The following is an 18,141-nucleotide window of genomic DNA, read 5'->3' as shown; positions in this document are numbered from 1 at the left end:
ATTACAGCATTATTCATAGTAGCCAAAAGGTGGAAACAACTCAAGTGTTCATTGGCAGATGAATGAATAAACAAAATGTAGTATTACATACAAAGGTATATTAATCAGTCTAAAAAAGGAAGGCAGTTCTGACACATGGTACCATATGGATGAACCTTGAAGACATTATGCTAAGTGAAATAAGCCAGTCACAAATGGACAAATATTGTATGAGTCCACAAATTCAGCAACAGAAAGGGCCTGGGAGTAGGGAATGGAGAACTAATGTTTAATGAGTACACAGTTTCAACTGGGGTAGATGAAAAAGTTCTGGAGATGACTGGTGACGATAGTTGCACAAAAAATGTAAAGGTTCCTAAGGCGACAGAACTGTAACTTAAATCTTACCACTTAACCATTTCTTGTGTATATTCTACAATTTTTTTTAAACGTACTGTATCAGTGTTAAACTTCTGGAATTTAACAACTGGTTATGTAAGAAAACATCCTAGTTCTTAAATATATACTGGGGACTTCCCTAGCGGCCCAGTGGCTAAGACTCCACACTCACAATGCAGGGGGCCCAGGTTCGATCCCTGGTCAGGGAACTAGATGCCACACGCTGCAACTAAGAGTTCACATGCCACAACTAAGAGTTTGTATGCCACAACTAAAGATCCAGCATGCCACAGCAAAGATCCCACAAGTGGCAATGAAGATCCTGCGTGCCGCAACTAAGACCTGGCACAGCCTAATTAATTAATTTTAAAAAAAGAATTATATACTGAAGCATTAAAAAGGTAAAGGGACATGATATATGTAACCCACTCTCAAACAGTTAAGAATTCTGTAAATTTGAAATTTCAAGATAAAAAGATTTTTTTTAAATTCTGCTCAAAGGATAGCATTGAGAAGAAAAAACAGAAGTCACAGAGTGGGAGAAGACAGGTGCAATATATATAATTGATAAAGAACTTACATCCAGAATATACAAAGAACTGCTAAAAATCAGTAAGAAGAAAACAAAAACCTCATTTTTTAAAAATGGGTAAAACAGATAAACAGCCATGCCAGGAAAGAAACATGAGAGAATTCCCTGACGATCCAATGGTTAGGACTCAGCGCTTTCACTGCTGAGGCCCAGGTTCAATCCCTGGTCAGGGAGCTAAGATCCCGCAAGCTGCACAGCACAACCAAAAAAAAAAAGAAAGAAAAGAAGAAAAAAGGAACATATGAAAAGGTGTTCAACCTCATTAGTCATGAAAATGCAGATTAAAACGATGAGAGGGCTTCCTTGGTGGTGCAGTGGTTTAATAATCCGCCTGCCAATGCAGGAGACATGGGTTCGAGCCCTGGTCCGGGAAGATCCCACATGCCGCAGAGCAACTAAGCCAGTGCGTCACAATGACTGAGCCTGCGCACCACAACTACTGAGCCCACAAGCTACATCTACTGAAACCCGCGTGCTTAGAGCCCATGCTCCGCAACAAGAGAAGCTACTGCAGTGAGAAGCCCGCGCACTGCAACAAAGAGTAGCCCCCGCTCACCGCAACTAGGGAAAGCCCGCGTGCAGCAACAAACACCCAATGCAGCCAAAAATAAATAAAATTAAAATTAAAAACAAAACAGAAAAAAAAATGAGAGATCACACCACATGCAAACTGGCATAATTAAATTATGTCAATAAAAGTGCTGGCACAGACGTAGAACAAGTGAAATTCTCACACACTGCTAGTAGAAGTCTAAATTGCTGCAACTTCTTCAGCAAACAGGCATTACATAGAAAAGCTGAAGACAGGTATATCCTATGACTTAAAATTGCCCCACCTTGAGAAACTGAAATATGTATGCACCAAGATACATGTATAAGAATGCTTATATCAGAATCATCTGCAATGACAAAAATCTTGAAACACAAATATCCATCCACAGTAGAAAGGATGAGGATCTTAAGATAATATACTACACAGCTATTAAAATGAACTACATTTACAAAGAACATGGATAAATCTTATAAACATGCGTCACAGTCACACACAAAAGAATGCATATTATGTTTCACTTTACATTAAAGGTAAAATAGGCAGCATTAACCCCATTGTTTAGTGAGGCATAATTAAAATTTTAAACTGTGGAGCAAAGCAAATTCTAAAATTACCATAAAAGTTGAGACAAATACTTCTAGGCAGGATGGATGGAGACAATACTGATTACGAGGGTAATGGAGGCAGGCTTCTGGAGGTCCATTTCTTGATCTGGGTGTCATTTATACGGATCTGTACTTTATAATAATTGCTAAACTTTACGTATTTTATGTACTTCCCTGAGTATGTATTACATTAGAAACTTTAAATTGTTTAAAATTTTTTAATTAACTGGGAGAGCAGGCAGAGACAGAAGCAGGAAGACCAGTTAGAAGGATTATGCAATAATCCAGGTGCGGTGCTTGAATCAAAGTAACAGCAGTGCAAGTAATAAGAAGTACATAGGCATTTTATTATATTTTAGATTATACCCTAAAATAGAGCAAATATGATTTTAGACTGATTGAACTCGGAACGTAACAGAAAAATGAGTCAACGTTTTTGACCTGAGCCATTGGAAGGCTGGTCTTGCCATTTATTGAGATGGGGAGGCTATAAGAGAGCACTTTGGGAGGGGGCTCATTAGAGATCAAAACCTATCAATTTTGAGAAACCCATTAAAGTCCAAATGGAAATGTTGACAGGCAACTGAATGTGGAATCCTGGAGTTCAGGAGACCGTTCCATCCTGAAGAAATAGGTTTGAGAGTTGTCAGCATATACATAGATGGATATTTAAAGTCTTGAGGTAGGATAGGATCACCTAGGGAATGAGAGAATTGCTAGAAGAAAACCAAGAGAGTATAGTGCCCTGATGTTTCAAAGAGGAAGAAGTGATGACATAGGTCAAATGCTGCTGGAAGGTCAAGTAAGATAGGACTGAGAAATGTCAATTGGATTTAATGATATAGAAATCGTTGGTGTCTTTGATACAAGAAACTGCCATTATCAGTGACCCTGAATAGAACAATATCCTTTCCATCATAAATTAAATGTCTAAATATATTTAGATCTATCTGTCAATTCTCTTCTGTTTCTCAATTCTGTTCTGTTCCCTGGTCTATTTATTTACAAACTGAACAAATAGTTTTAGTTATTTTAGCTTTAAAACATATTTTCTCACCTGGCAGGGCTAGCCCTTCATTGCACTTCCTTCATGGAATGTCTACACTTACATTGTAGTTTTCTTGTTAATATGAACTTGTCTAGACCTTTAAGAAGGAATCTGTTAGCATTTTTATTGTAGTCTCATTAAACACATGGAATAGTTAAGATGTAGAATGGTTAAGGCTTAATGATTAGTTGCAGAGGACAAGAAAGAGGAGGTGGTGCCAATATGCAGGTATTAATTAAAGTTCTGCAAGTGGAGGATGGGATTGCTTAGGATGAAAACACAGGATTAAAAGATACAGCGTACAAAAAGTCAACGTACAGAAATCAGTTGTATTTCTATACACTATGTACAAAATATACACTATATAGAAAATATCTGGAAAAGAAATAAAACCTGCCCATTCACGACAGCATCAAACATTACAAAATACCTATGTATAAACTTAACCAAGGAGGTGAAGGATCTAAACACTGAAAATTATAGGACTTTGATGAAAAACACCAAAGATGACACAAGTGGGGAAAAATATTTATAAAAATATTGTTAAAATGTCTGTACCACCCAAAGCCATCTATACATTCCATGCAACTCCTATCAAAATTCCAGTGTCATTTTTCTACAGAAGTATGGCATCACATAAAAAAAACACAGGGCTTCCCTGGTGGCGCAGTGGTTGAGAGTCCGCCTGCCGATGCAGGGGACGTGGGTTCGTGCCCCGGTCCGGGAGGATCCCGCATGCCGCGGAGCGGCTGGGCCCGTGAGCCATGGCCGCTGGGCCTGCGCGTCTGGAGCCTGTGCTCCGCAACGGGAGAGGCCACAGCAGTGAGAAGCCCGCATACCGCAAAAAAAAAAAAAAAAAAAAAACACAGACCAATGGAACAGAATCAAGAGCCCAGAAACAAACTCTCACGTATACAGTCAACGAATATTTGACAAGGGAGCCAAGAACACTAAATGGGGAAAAGATAGTCTCTTCAATAAATGATGGTGGGAAAACTGGATAACCACATGCAGAAGATGAAACTGGACACATATCCTACACCACTCACAAAAATTAACTCAAAATAGGTTAAAGACTTAAAGACCCGACTCTGTAAAACTCCTAGAGAAAAACATAGGAGAAACACTCCCTGACACTGCTCTTGGCAATAATTTTATGGATGACACCAAAAGCAAACGCAACAGAAACAAAAATTAATAAGTGGGACTACTGCAAACTAAAAAGTTTCTACACAGCAAAAGCAACAATCAACAAAATGAAAAGGCAACCTGCCGAATAGAAGAAAATATTTGCAAATCATATATCTGATAAGGGATTAATATCCAAAATAAATAGAGAACTCATAAAACTTAACAGCAAAAAAAAATTTTTTTTTATTAAAAAATGGGTAGAGGATCTGAATAGACATTTTTCCAAAGAAAACATACAAATGGCTAATGAAAAGATGCTCAACATCACTCATCATCAGGGAAATGCAACTCAAAACCACAATGAGGTTTTAGCCTCACACTGCTTAGAATGGCTATTATCAAAAAGACAAGAAATAACAAGTGCTAGTAAAGTTCTGGAGAAAAGGGAACACTTGTGCACTCTTGGTAGGAATATAAATTGATACAGCCACTATAGAAAACAGTATGGAGGTTCCCCAAAAAACTAAAAATAGAACTACCAAACGATCCAGCAATCCCACTTCTGGGTATATATCCAAAGAAAATAAAATCAGGACCTCAAACAGATGACTGTATTCCCATTTCACTGCAGCATTATTCACAGTGGCCAAGATATGGAAACAACCTAAGTGTCCATCAATGGATGAATGGATTAAAAAAAATGTGACATACATACAAATACACATATACACACAGAATTATCCACTGGATATCCATATCAATAAAAAAAGTGACACATACATACACACAGACAAACACAGAGAAATATTATTCAGCCATGAGAAAGAAGGAAATCCTGCCATTCGTGACATGAATGGATCTTTAGGGCATTTCACTTAGCGTATGCTAAGTAAAATAAGTCAGACAGAGGAAGAGAAATACTGTATGATCTCACTTATACATGGAACCTAAAACAGCTGAACTCACAGAAAAAGAACAGTGGTTACTAAGAGCGGGGGTGGTGTTGGAGTGACGGGAGATGTTGGTCAAAAGATACAAACTTCCAGTTATAAGATGAAGAAGTTCTGGGGATCTAATGTACAACATGGAGATTATAGTTAACAGTACTGTATCACATACTTGAAAACTGCTAAGAGAGTAGATCTTAAACGTTAATCACCACAAAAAAGAAATGGTAATTATGAGAGCACTATGGGGGTAATCATTTTACAATATGTAAGTATCAAATCAACATGTACACCTTAAGGGGGCTTCCCTGGTGGCACAGTGGTTAAGAATCCGCCTGCCAATGCAGGAGACACGGGTTCGAGCCCTGGTCTGGAAAGATCCCACATGCAGCAGAGCAACTAATACTGTGTGCCACAACTACTGAGCCTGCACTCTAGAGCCTTCGAGCCACAGCTACTGAAGCCTGCGTGCCTAGAGCCTGTGCTCCGCAACAAGAGAAGCCACCGCAATGAGAAGCCCGTGCACCGCAACGAAGAGTAGCCCCTGCTCACTGCAACTAGAGAAAGCCTGCGCACAACAATGAAGACCCAACACAGCCAAAAATTAATTAATTAATTAATTTTTAGAAAACTGTACACCTTAAACTTAAACAATGTTATATGTCAATTATATCTCAATAAAACTGGGAAAAAATGTTTTAAAAATAAGACAAAGCAGGGCTTCCCTGGTGGTGCAGTGGTTAAGAATCCGCCTGCCAATGCAGGGAACACGGGTTCAAGCCCTGGTCCGGGTAGATCCCACATGCCGTGGAGCAACTAAGCCCATGCACCACAACTACTGAGACTGTGCTCTAGAGTCTGCAAGCCACAACTACTGAGCCTACATGCCACAACTACTGAAGCCCATGTGCCTAGAGCCCGTGCTCCACAACAAGAAGCCACCGCAGTGAGAAGCCAGCGCACTGCAATGAAGAGTAGCCCCCACTCGCCTCAACTAGAGAAAGCCCACGTGCAGCAATGAAGACCCAACACGGCCAAAAAAAAAGAATAAATTAATTTTTTTAAAAAATAAGAGAAAGCAGTTTAGAATTTTCCAGCATGTATGTAGGGAGAGGAGGAAACAATGGCCTTAGCCAGAGGAATTGATCCCACACCTCCATTCCTGCCAGGTAAGAAGACAACTGGGGTAGCACCATATAGGTATGGCATATATAGATTTAGGGGGCAAAGTTCAAGGAATCCTGCTTTGCTCAGGAAATAAGAGATGTGGTCATCTTAATTTTTAAAGTCCACCCTAGACTGAACATTGAACATTTAGGTTGCTTTTAATCTGTCACCAAGAAAGAATAGTTGAGTCAAGGGGTAAGCACTTTGCTAAACTTTAATTCCTACTGCCAAAGAGAAAAGTGTTTCCTATTTACACTCCCTCTATTTACAGTTTTCATACTGGATGACTCTCTTTCCTTTTTGCCCCCTAATTTGTCTTGACATTTATTGCTCATTATGGTTAAAAATATTTAAGAAGAAAAGACTGATTTTTTTTTAAGTATCAGGTTAAAGGTAATTACCCATGTATGATTTCAAATAGGCTTCTTTTAAAAATCATTTTAAAATATCGTTTCATATAAATTATGTAATAAAGATATGTACCTCTTTATAATGAAGTTGGAGATCAGATTTACCATTACCGTCATAGACAAAATGTAAAAAAATGGCAAACAGCTGAAGAAATAAAGGTGGGACATAAGATACAACCTCCTAGTGAAGCAGTTTACAGAAAAGCTTTCCATGAGAAACTTTCTGAATAGGATTCAGTAAACGATCATCTGTCTAGGCAGAGGATAGGACCTTTGATTACCTGAAAATCATTTGCAATTCAGATCAACAAGTAAAATCACCCACCAATGAAGTAGACAAGCACATTCTGCCACTGAACCCACACAAGCTACAGTCTTCATGCCAAAACCTTCTCTCCACCAAGACCTTATCAGCACTGCATTGAAATCCAATAAGCGTGCAGATAACAACCCAGATCTGGGTCAGGAATTATTGTTATTGCAGGTGAGGTACTGCGCAACTCTCAAAGGGCAGGAGAACCAGGTCCTTCTTTCTTACCTTTACCATGAACGTGAAGTCTGTTAGGGCCGGGGAGTAGACAGCCCCACCGGCACATGGGCCCATGATCAGAGAAATCTGAGGGATGACTCCGGATGCCGTGACATTCCTCTGCCAAAAGAGAAAGGCAAAGGCATCTGGTTACACAGGTGTTCAAGGCATTACCTGCAGAAAGACAGAGGCAACAATAAAAGTACATTCGGCTTTTATTCACAGAAATTCTATCCTAGAGACAAGAGGCCTAATCTGTACAGTTTCTTCCAGAATTGTATATGCAACTTTTCCCCATAACTGGTGGGATGGTTGGCATATTACTTTCTGGGGCAAGTAACCTCTTCTCTCCTTGGCAGGGCAGTAGTCCCCCAAAAGCTCCACCAGGACATGAGCTCAGAGAGAATCCTACCACTCTCACCCCAGCTCTAAACACACCTCAGGCCAGGACCCCTGTCTGTACAAAACTGGCTGGAAGAATGAATGAAAACCTTAGGTGGAATATACAGGGCCAACACTTACCCTGGATCCATGACCTCTACTTGGAGCCCCTTCACACCCTCCACAGAGGATGCCCAAGAGTTACAAGGCAAGGCTAAGAGGCAGGTGCTGCTTTACTCAGTCTGCAATGTCTGCCCACCCCTATGCAGGGCAGATGGGCAATAGGGACGTGGCAGAAGGCAAAAACGTTCCACAGGGACAAAGGTGCTGTGAAGAGCCAAGCCTCAGGCCGCCTTCAAGGACAAACAAGATTTCCCAGGGGGCTGGAAGACCCAGGCAAGATAAGAGCCCAAGGACTCCTTGCCCATCCCCCAACTTCTATCCTGCCCTGAGCCCCATCAGCTTAAGAGAAGTATGTCCACTTTTAGCCCTGCCCTGGGTCTGAGACCAATTTCTATAATTCACAGGACATAGCTCAGGACAGCACAAAAAGGCTTCCACAGAGAGGATTCTGAGAAGATGGTAGAATGGGAAGCACCAGGAATCTGTCTCCCCACCTGGACAAAAATTACACTGGCAGAATCTGTCTGATGTAACTTTCTGGAGCTCTGAAGATTTGGAGGGCAAATCGCAGTTAATTTCAGTCAATTTCAACTGGTAGCACAGTAGCAGCTACCCCTACCCACCCCCTACCCCCAGCCATGAGGCATGCAGCTGTGCATGTGTTCCTGGAGAGGCTTACACAGAGGCGGACAAAAAGGACCCTGCCCTCCAAATATCGCAAATCTATGCCCCGACAGCTGGTTGTTGATTCTGATCAGAGGTGAAGTTAGGAAGTTAGGCGGCCATTGTTGTTGCACCTCACCCCATTGTTGCAAGCTCCTCCCCCTCCAGCTCAAAATCACTTGCATTAGGGAAATGCAAATCAAAACTAGAATGAGATACCACATCACACACATTAGGATGACTACTATCAAAAAAACAGAAAACAAGTGGTGTTGGTGAGGATGTGGAGAAAGTGGAACCCTTGTGCACTATTGGTAAGAATGTAAAATGGTACAGCCGCTGTGAAAAACAGCATGGTGGTTCCTCAAAAAATTTTAGATAGAATTACCAAATGATCCAGAAATTCTACTTCTGGGGATATACCAAAAAGAATGGAAAACAGGGTCTCAAGGAGATAACTTGTACACCCACATTCATAGAAGCATTACTCACAATAGGTGAAATGTGGAATCAACCCAAATGCCCATCAATAGATAAATGGATAAACAAAATGTGGTATATCTATACAATGGAATATTATTCATCTTTAAAAAGGAAGGAAATCCTGTCACATGTTACAACATAGATGAAACTTGAGAACATTGTGCTAAGTGAAATAATAAGCCAGTCACAAAAAGACAAGCACTGTACGATTTTACTTATTTAGTCAAAATAATAGAGACAAAGTAGAATGGTGGTTACCAGGGGCTGGCAGAGGGGATAATGGGGGGTGACTGTTTAATGGGTATAGAGTTTCAGTTTTGCAAGACAAAAAGTTATGGAGATGGCCCCTGTTCACCTCCATACGGCTGCCCCACTAGCCGAAAAGTTTCTCCAGGTGCGGAATTCCAGGCTACCACCAGCACAGAGTGTGCACGCCAGTCAGGAACCAGCCCACCCGATGGCCTGGGGGCAACGGATACGTCAGAAACTGAAGCAAGAAAGTACTCAGCAGAGGCGGGAGTCAAGATGGCAGACAAGGAGGATGCAGAATTCGTGTCTCTGCACAACTAGGGCACCTACTAGGCACCAGTGGAGGACCACGGACACCTAAGGGGATGGGAGGAAACCCAGCGACAGGGTCCTAAGCAAAGGCCCCGCCCCATGCTCAGACGTCACCCCCCCCACCGGCCTAGGTTACACCCCACCCTAAACCCCCGCACCTGCCTAAGTTCCACCCCTCCTAAACTCCACCCCTGCTGAAGTTCCACCCCTCCTAAACTCCGACCCCAGAGCCAAGGCTTGTTCTTTTTCTTTTTTCCTCTTTTAGACTGGGGTTCTGTTTTACCTTGTTGATTCACAGTTGTTGATTAATTTATATTTTTATTTTTCCTAATACATTTTTTATTTTCCAATTTTATTTTATTCTTCATACTTTGTTACTGTTCTCTCCTTTTGGCTTGTTCCCCTCATGCTCCCACTTTTTTTCTCTTTTTTCTATTGTGGTTTTATTCTACCTTGTTGCAGTTGTTTCAATTATATTTTTATTTTTCCTAATATATTTTTTATCTTTCTAATTTTATTTTGTTTTTTATTCTTTGATATTCTACTGCTCCTTTTCTCTTTTTTTTTTCTTTTTTTTTTTTTTTTTGCCACACCACACAGCTTGCAGGATCTTGGTTCCCAGGCCAGAGGCTGGGCCCGAGCTCCTGTGGTGGGAGCTCTGAGTCCAAACTGCTGGACAACAGAGAACCTCAGACCCCAGCGAATATTAATCGGAGTGAGGTCTCCTGGAGGTATTAATCTCAGCACCAAGACCCAGATCTATCCAACTGCCTGCAAACTCCAGTGCTAGATGCCTAAAGCCAAACAACCAGTAAGATAGGAATACCGCCCCAGCTATCCAAAAAGAAAAAACAAAAATGAAACAACCAAAAAATACATTACAGACAAAGGAGCAAGGTAAAAACTTAAAAAACCAAATAAATGAAGACAATAGGCAACCTACCTGAAAATGAATTGAAAATAATGACAGTAAAGATGTTCAAAAATCTCGGGAACAGAATGAAGAAAATACAAGAAATGTTTAACAAGGATCTAGAAGAACTAAAGAGCAAACAAACAGTCATGAACACAATAACTGAAATTAATAATACTCTAGAAGGAATCAATAGCAAAATAACTGAGGCAGAAGACCGGATAAGTGACCTGCAAGATACAATAGTGGAAAGAACTGCCAAGGAGCAGAATAAAGAAAAAATAATGAAAAGAATTAAGGATAGTCTCAGAGACCTCTGGGACAACATTAAACACACCAACATTCGAATTATAACAGTCCCAGAAGAAGAATAGAAAAAGAAAGAGTCTGAGAAAATATTTCAAGAGATTATAGTCGAAAACTTCCCTAACATGGGGAAGGAAACAGTCAAACAAGTCCAGGAAGCAGAGAGTCCCATACAGGATAAACCCAAAGAGAAACACACCGAGACACATATTAATGAAACTATCAAAATCTGAATACAAAGAAAAAATATTAAAAGCAGCAAGGGAAAAACAACAAGTAACATACAAGGGAATATCCATAAGGTTAACAGCTGATTTTTCAGCAGAAACTCCACAACGAAGAAGGGAGTGGCAGGACATATTTAAAGTGATGGAAGGGAAAAACCTACAAGCAAGATTACTCTGCCCAGCAAGGATCTCATTCAGATTCGACGGAGAAGTTAAAACCTTTACAGACAAGCAAAAGGTAAGAGAATTCAGCACCACCAAACCAGCTTTACAACAAATGCTAAAGGAACTTCTCTAGGCAGGAAGAACAAGAGAGGGAAAGATCTACAGTAACAAACCCAAAACAATTAAGAAAATGGTAATAGGAACATACATATCAATAACTACTTTAAATATAAATGGATTAAATGCTGCAACCAAGAGACATAGACTGGCTGAATGGATACAAAAAAAAGACCCATATATATGCTGCCTACAAGAGACCCACTTCAGACCTAGGGACACATACAGACTGAAAGTGAGGGCATGGAAAAACACATCCCATGCAAATGGAAATCAAAAGAAAGCTGGCGTAGCAATTCTCATATCAGACAAAATAGACTTTAAAATAAAGAGACAAAGAAGGACACTACATAATGATCAACGGATCAATACAAGAAGAAGATATAACAATTGTAAATATTTATGCACCCAATATAGGAGCAACTCAATACACAGGGCAAATGCTAACATCCATAAAAGGGGAAACTGACAGTAACACAGCCATAGTAGGGGACGTTAACACCACACTTTCACCAATGGACAGATCATTCAAAATGAAAATAAATAAGGAAACACAAGCTTTAAATGACACATTAAACAAGATAGACTTAATTGATATTTATAAGACATTCCATCCAAAAACAACAGAATACACTTTCTTCTCAAGTGCTCATTGAACATTCTCCAGGATAGACCTATCTTGGGTCACAAATCAAGCCTCGGTAAATTTAAGAAAACTGAAATCGTATCAAGTATCTTTTCCAACCACAACACTATAAGACTAGATATCAATTACAGGGAAAAAACCTAGAAACAAAAAATACCTAGAAACAAATGACAATGGAAACACAACAAACCAAAAGCTATGGGCTGCAGCAAAAGCAGTTCTAAGAGGGAAGTTTATAGCAATACAATCCTACCTCAAGAAACAAGAAACATCTCAAATAAACAAGCTAACCTTACATCTAAAGCAATTAGAGAAACAAAAACAAAAAAACCTGTAAGTTAGCAGAAGGAAAGAAATCATAAAGATCAGATCAGAAATAAATGAAAAAGAAATGAAGGAAACAATAGCAAAGATCAATAAAACTGAAAGTTGGTTCTTTGAGAAGATAAACAAAATTGATAAACCATTAGCCAGACTCATCAAGAAAAAAAGGGAGAAGACTCAAGTCAACATAATTAGAAATGAAAAAGGTAAAGTAACAAATGACACTGCAGAAATACAAAGGATCATAAGAGATTACTACAAGCAATTATATGCCAATAAAATGGACAACCTGGAAGAAATCGACAAATTCTTAGAAAAGTACAACCTTCTGAGACTGAACCAGGAAGAAATAGAAAATATAAACAGACCAATCACAGGCACTGAAATTGAAACTGTGATTAAAAATCTTCCAACAAACAAAAGCCCAGGACCAGATGGCTTCACTGGCGAATTCTGTCAAACATTTAGAGAAGAGCTAACACCTATACTTCTCAAACTCCTCCAAAATATAGTAGAGGGAGGACCACTCCCAAACTCATTCTACGAGGCCACCATCACCCTGATACTAAAACCAGACAAAGACGTCACAAGAAAAGAAAACTACAGGCCAATATCACTGATAAACATAGATGCAAAAATACTCAACAAAATACTAGCAAACAGAATCCAACAGCACATTAAAAAGGTCATACACCATGATCTAGTGGGGTTTATCCCAGGAATGCAAGGATTCTTCAATACATGCAAATCAATCAATGTGATACACCATATTAAAAAATTGAAGGATAAAAACCATATGACAACCTCAATAATTCAGAAAAAGCTTTCAACAAAATTCAACACCCACTTATGATAAAAACTCTCCAGAAGTAGGCATAGAGGGAACGTACCTCAACATAATAAAGGCCATTTAAGACAAACCCACAGCCAACATCGTCCTCAATGGTGAAAAACTGAAACCATTTCCTCTAAGATCAGGAACAAGACAAGGGTGCCCACTCTCACCACTACTATTCAACACAGTTTTAGAAGTTTTAGCCACAGAAATCAGAGAAGAAAAAGAAATAAAAGGAATCCAAATCAGAAAAGAAGAAGTAAAACTGTCACTGTTTGCAGATGACATGATATTACCCATAGAGAATCCTAAAGATGCTACCAGAAAACTACTAGAGCTGATCAATGAATTTGGTAAAGTAGCAAGATACAAAATTAATGCACAGAAATCTCTTGCATTCCTATACACTAATGATGAAAAATCTGAAAGAGAAATTAAGGAAACAATCCCATTTACCACTGCAACAAAAAGAATAAAATACCCAGGAATAAACCTACCTAAGGAGGGGCTTCCCTGGTGGCGCAGTGGTTGAGAGTCCGCCTGCCGATGCAGGGGACACGGGTTCGTGCCCCAGTCTGGGAAGATCCCACATGCCGCGGAGCGGCTGGGCCTGTGAGCCATGGCCGTTGAGCCTGCACGTCCGGAGCCCGTGCTCCGCAACGGGAGAGGCCACAACAGTGAGAGGCCCACATACAAAAAAAAAAAAAAAAACCTACCTAAGGAGACAAAAAATCTGTATGCAGAAAACTATAAGGCACTGATCAAAGAAATTAAAGATGGTACAAACAGATGGAGAGATATACCATGTTCTTGGATTGGAAGAATCAACATTGTGAAAATGACCATACTACCCAAAGCAACCTACAGATTCAATGCAATCCCTATCAAACTACTACTGGCATTTTTCACAGAACTAGAACAAAAAATTTCACAATTTATATGGAAACACAAAAGATCCCAAATAGCCAAAGCAATCTTGAGAAAGAAAAACGGAGCTGGAGGAATCAGGCTCCCTGACTTCAGACTATACTACAATGCTACAGTAATCAAGACAGTATGGTACTGGCACAAAAACAGAAATATAGATCAATGGAACAGGATAGAAAGCCCAGAGATAAAACCATGCACATATGGTCACCTTATCTTTGATCAAGGAGGCAAGAGTCTAAAATGGAGAAAAGACAGCCTCTTCAATAAGTGGTGCTGGGAAAACTGGAAAGCTACATGTAAAAGAATGAAATTAGAACACTTCCTAACACCATACACAAAAATAAACTCAAAATGGATTAAAAACCTAAATTTAAGGCCAGACACTCTAAAATTCTTAGAGGAAAACATAGGCAGAACACTCTATGACATAAATCACAGCAAGATCCTTTTTGACCCACCTCCTAGAGAAATGGAAATAAAAACAAAAATAAACAAATGGGACCTAATGAAACTTAAAAGCTTTTGCCCTGCAAAGGAAACCATAAACAAGATGAAAAGACAACCCTCAGAATGGGAGAAAATATTTGCAAATGAAGCAACTGACAAAGGACTAATCTCCAAAATATACAAGCAGCTAATGCAGCTCAATATCAAAAAAAACAAAAAACCCAATCCAAAAATGCACAGAAGACCTAAATAGACATTTCTCCAAAGAAGATTGCCAACAAACACATGAAAGGATGCTCAACATCACTAACCATTAGAGAAATGCAAATCAAAACTACAATGAGATATCATCTCACACCAGTCAGAATGGCCATCATCAAAAAATCTACAAACAACAAATGCTGGAGAGGGTGTGGAGAAAAGGGAAGCCTCCTGCACCGTTTGTGGGAATGAAAATTGATACAGCCACTATGGAGAACAGTATGGAGGTTCCTTAAAAAACTAAAAATAGAACTACCATATGACCCAGCAATACCACTACTGGGCATATACCCTGAGAAAACCATAATTCACAAAGAGTCATGTACCACAATGTTCATTGCAGCTCTATTTACAATAGCCAGGATATGGAAGCAACCTAAGTGTCCATCAATGGATGAATGGATAAAGAAGATGTGGCACATCTATACAATGGAATATTACTCAGCCATAAAAAGAAACGAAACTGAGTTATTTGTAGTGAGGTGGATGGACCTAGAGTCTGTCATACAGAGTGAAGTAAGTAAGAAAGAGAAAAACAAATACCATATGCTAACACATATATATGAAATCTAAAAAAAAAAATGGTTCTGAAGAACCTAGGGGCAGGACAGGAATAAAGATGCAGACGTAGAGAATGGACTTGAGGACACGGGGAGGGGGAAGGGTAAGCTGGGATGAAGTGAGAGAATAGCACTGACATATATACACTACCAAATGTAAAATAGCTAGCTAGTGGGAAGAAGCTGTATAGTACAGGGAGATCACCTCGGTGCTTTGTGACCACCTAGAGGGGTGGGATAGGGAGGGTGGGAGGGAATGCAAGAGGGAGGGGATATGGGGATATATGTATGCATATGGCTAATTCACTCTGTTGTGCAGCACAAACTAGCACAACATTGTGAAGCAATTATACTCCAATAAAGATGTTAAAAAACATAAAAACAAAAAAAGAACTGACACTTTAAAAAAAAGTTATGGAGATGGACAATGGTGATAGGTGCATAAAATTATGAATGTATTCAATACCACTGAACTGTACATTTTAGAATGTCTAAGTTTAGGGACTTCCCTGGTGGCACTGTGGATAAGACTCTGTGCTCCCAATGCAGGGGGCCTGGGTTCGATCCCTAGTCAGGGAACTAGGTCCCACATGCATGCTGCAACTCAGAGTTCACATGCCACGACTAAGGAGCCCAGCGAGCCGCAACTAAGGAGCCTGCCTGCCACCACTAAGACCTGGTGTAACCAAATAAATAAATATATTTTTTTAAATGTCAACTACAATTGGCACTTGCCATCTACCTCTACAAGGATTAAATCTTGTGCATTTGCAGCTGCTGACTTTCAACACCTCACTGAAAGGAGTTCAGGGTGGAGAGCTGAAATTAGGAACTCTGTGCTCTGGGAAAAACTGGCAGAACAGGTCTTCAGAAAGTTAGATATTTTCAGGAGCCAATTTTATAAGCCCAATTCTTGTATCTCCTCATATCTAGAAAAACACTAAAATCCTTCATGGTGACATCTGCTCCTCGTGACTAGCAGTAACTTTCATGAGACTAGCAGAAAACTTCTACAAAAAATATGTGCTTGATTACATGTTTTCCCCCTTCACCAAAATCACATATATACAGACCTTCCCTCCTACCTCTTTGGAGCAGTTTCTCAGAGCTATCTGGGATGCTGTCTCCCAAGCTGCAGTCCTCATTTGGCCCCAAGTTTAACTCACAGTTCTCACATTGTGCATTTTTTTTTAAGTTGACACAACTTTTAGTTTGTGAACAGTTTAAGTCCACAACTTTGAGGAACAGCAAAAAAAAAAAAAAAAAAAGGAAAAAAGAACAGAAGCTAAGGGACCTGTGGGAAATCAAATGTACCAACATAAACATTATAAGACTATCAGAAGAGAAAGTGTGCGTCTGATGTAAGGATAAGCATATACATCAATGGAAAAAACCTGAGTCCAGAAATAAACCCTTATATTTATGGTCACTTGATTTTCTTTCCACCGAAGTGCCAGGACCATTCAGTAGGGAAAGAATAGCCGTGTCAGTTAATGGTGGTGGGACAAGGATGAATTTGGACCCTGACCTCACACCATACTCAAAAATTAACTCAAAAGGGATCACAGACCTAATATGAAGGCCAAAAAACTATAAAACCCCATGAAAAAAAATGAGACAGGCTGGGAGCTGGGACCCTTTGCTGCAGTGCTGCAGTGCTTGCACCTGGACACACCTCTCCTAGAGCAACAAAATACAAGGAAACTACATGGGACTAAAAATAACTGCATGCAGGGCTTCCCTGGTGGCGCAGTGGTTGAGAGTCCACCTGCCAATGCAGGGGACACGGGTTCGTGCCCCGGTCCGGGAAGATCCCACATGCTGCGGAGCGGCTGGGCCCCTAAGCCATGGCCGCTGAGCCTGCGCGTCCAGATCCTGTGCTCCACAAAGGGAGAGGCCACAACAGTGAGAGGCCCGCGTACCACAAAAATAAAAAAAATAAAAATAAAATAACTGCATGCAGGTGCAATCAGGGCAAATTCTGGACAAAAGATACAAAGAGACCAAAAAACGCAACTGCCACTTTTGAAGAGCCCGGAGCTAAAGCAGGGCACTGCACATGCCCCCTGCACAGCACACCACCTAAGGGGTAGGCAGACCACCCTAATCCACCACTCCAGCCCGACTCGCGGACACACCCCTACCCTCACCCCATGTAGTGAAAAAGCTTGCCTGCACCCCACCCAGTGAGCAAGCAAGCAAGGAAACCTGTTGTTTGTTCTCGCTCCCTCCTGCTGCAGCAGGGGCCCCAATAAAGCCTTGCCTGAATTTCTTGTCTGGCCTCTGACCAATTTCTATTGATTAAGGAGGCCAAGAACCCTGGTTGGTAACAAAACCACTAGACAAAATCTTCATGACTTTGTATTGGGCACAGTTCTTATATAACAATAAAAGCATGATCTACAAAAGAAAAAAACTGATAAACTGGACTTTAAGATTTAAAACTTTTGCACTTAAAACGCCACCATTAAGAAATAAAAAGCCACAGGGACTTCCCTGGTGGTGCAGTGGTTAAGAAGCTGCCTGCCAATGCAGGGGACACAGGTTTGAGCCCTGGTCTGGGAAGATCCCACACACCATGTAGCAACTAAGCCCGTGTGCCACAACTATTAAGCCTGCGCTCTAGAGCCCGCGAGCTACAACTACTGAGCACACATGCCACAACTGCTGAAGCCCGTGTGCCTAGAGCCCATGCTCCGCAACAAGAGAAGCCACCGCAATGAGAAGCCTGTGCACCGCAATGAAGAGTAGCCCCCGCTCCCTGAAACTAGAGAAAGCCCACACGCAGCAATGAAGACCCAACACAGCCAAACATAAATGATAATTAATTGTAAAAAAA

The 18,141-nt window shown here is 40.5% G+C and overlaps 1 protein-coding gene across 1 annotated transcript in view; it reads right to left on the bottom strand.

Moving 5' to 3' along the window:
- The window catches only part of PCCB (propionyl-CoA carboxylase subunit beta), a gene marked incomplete at its 5' end in the record, with an annotated part of 80,899 nt that overhangs the window by 50,542 nt on the left and 12,216 nt on the right, over positions 1-18,141 (bottom strand). Inside the window, one exon of the mRNA XM_079704481.1 lies at positions 7,370-7,480. Coding sequence (XP_079560607.1) covers positions 7,370-7,480 — 111 coding nt within the window. The remainder of the gene's footprint in view (positions 1-7,369; positions 7,481-18,141) is intronic.

Source organism: Hyperoodon ampullatus, assembly GCF_949752795.1.
Source record: "Hyperoodon ampullatus genome assembly, chromosome: 5".
NCBI lineage: Eukaryota > Metazoa > Chordata > Mammalia > Artiodactyla > Ziphiidae > Hyperoodon > Hyperoodon ampullatus.
Note: the sequence above shows the minus strand (reverse complement) of the source record. Positions and strands in the feature narration are given on the sequence as shown.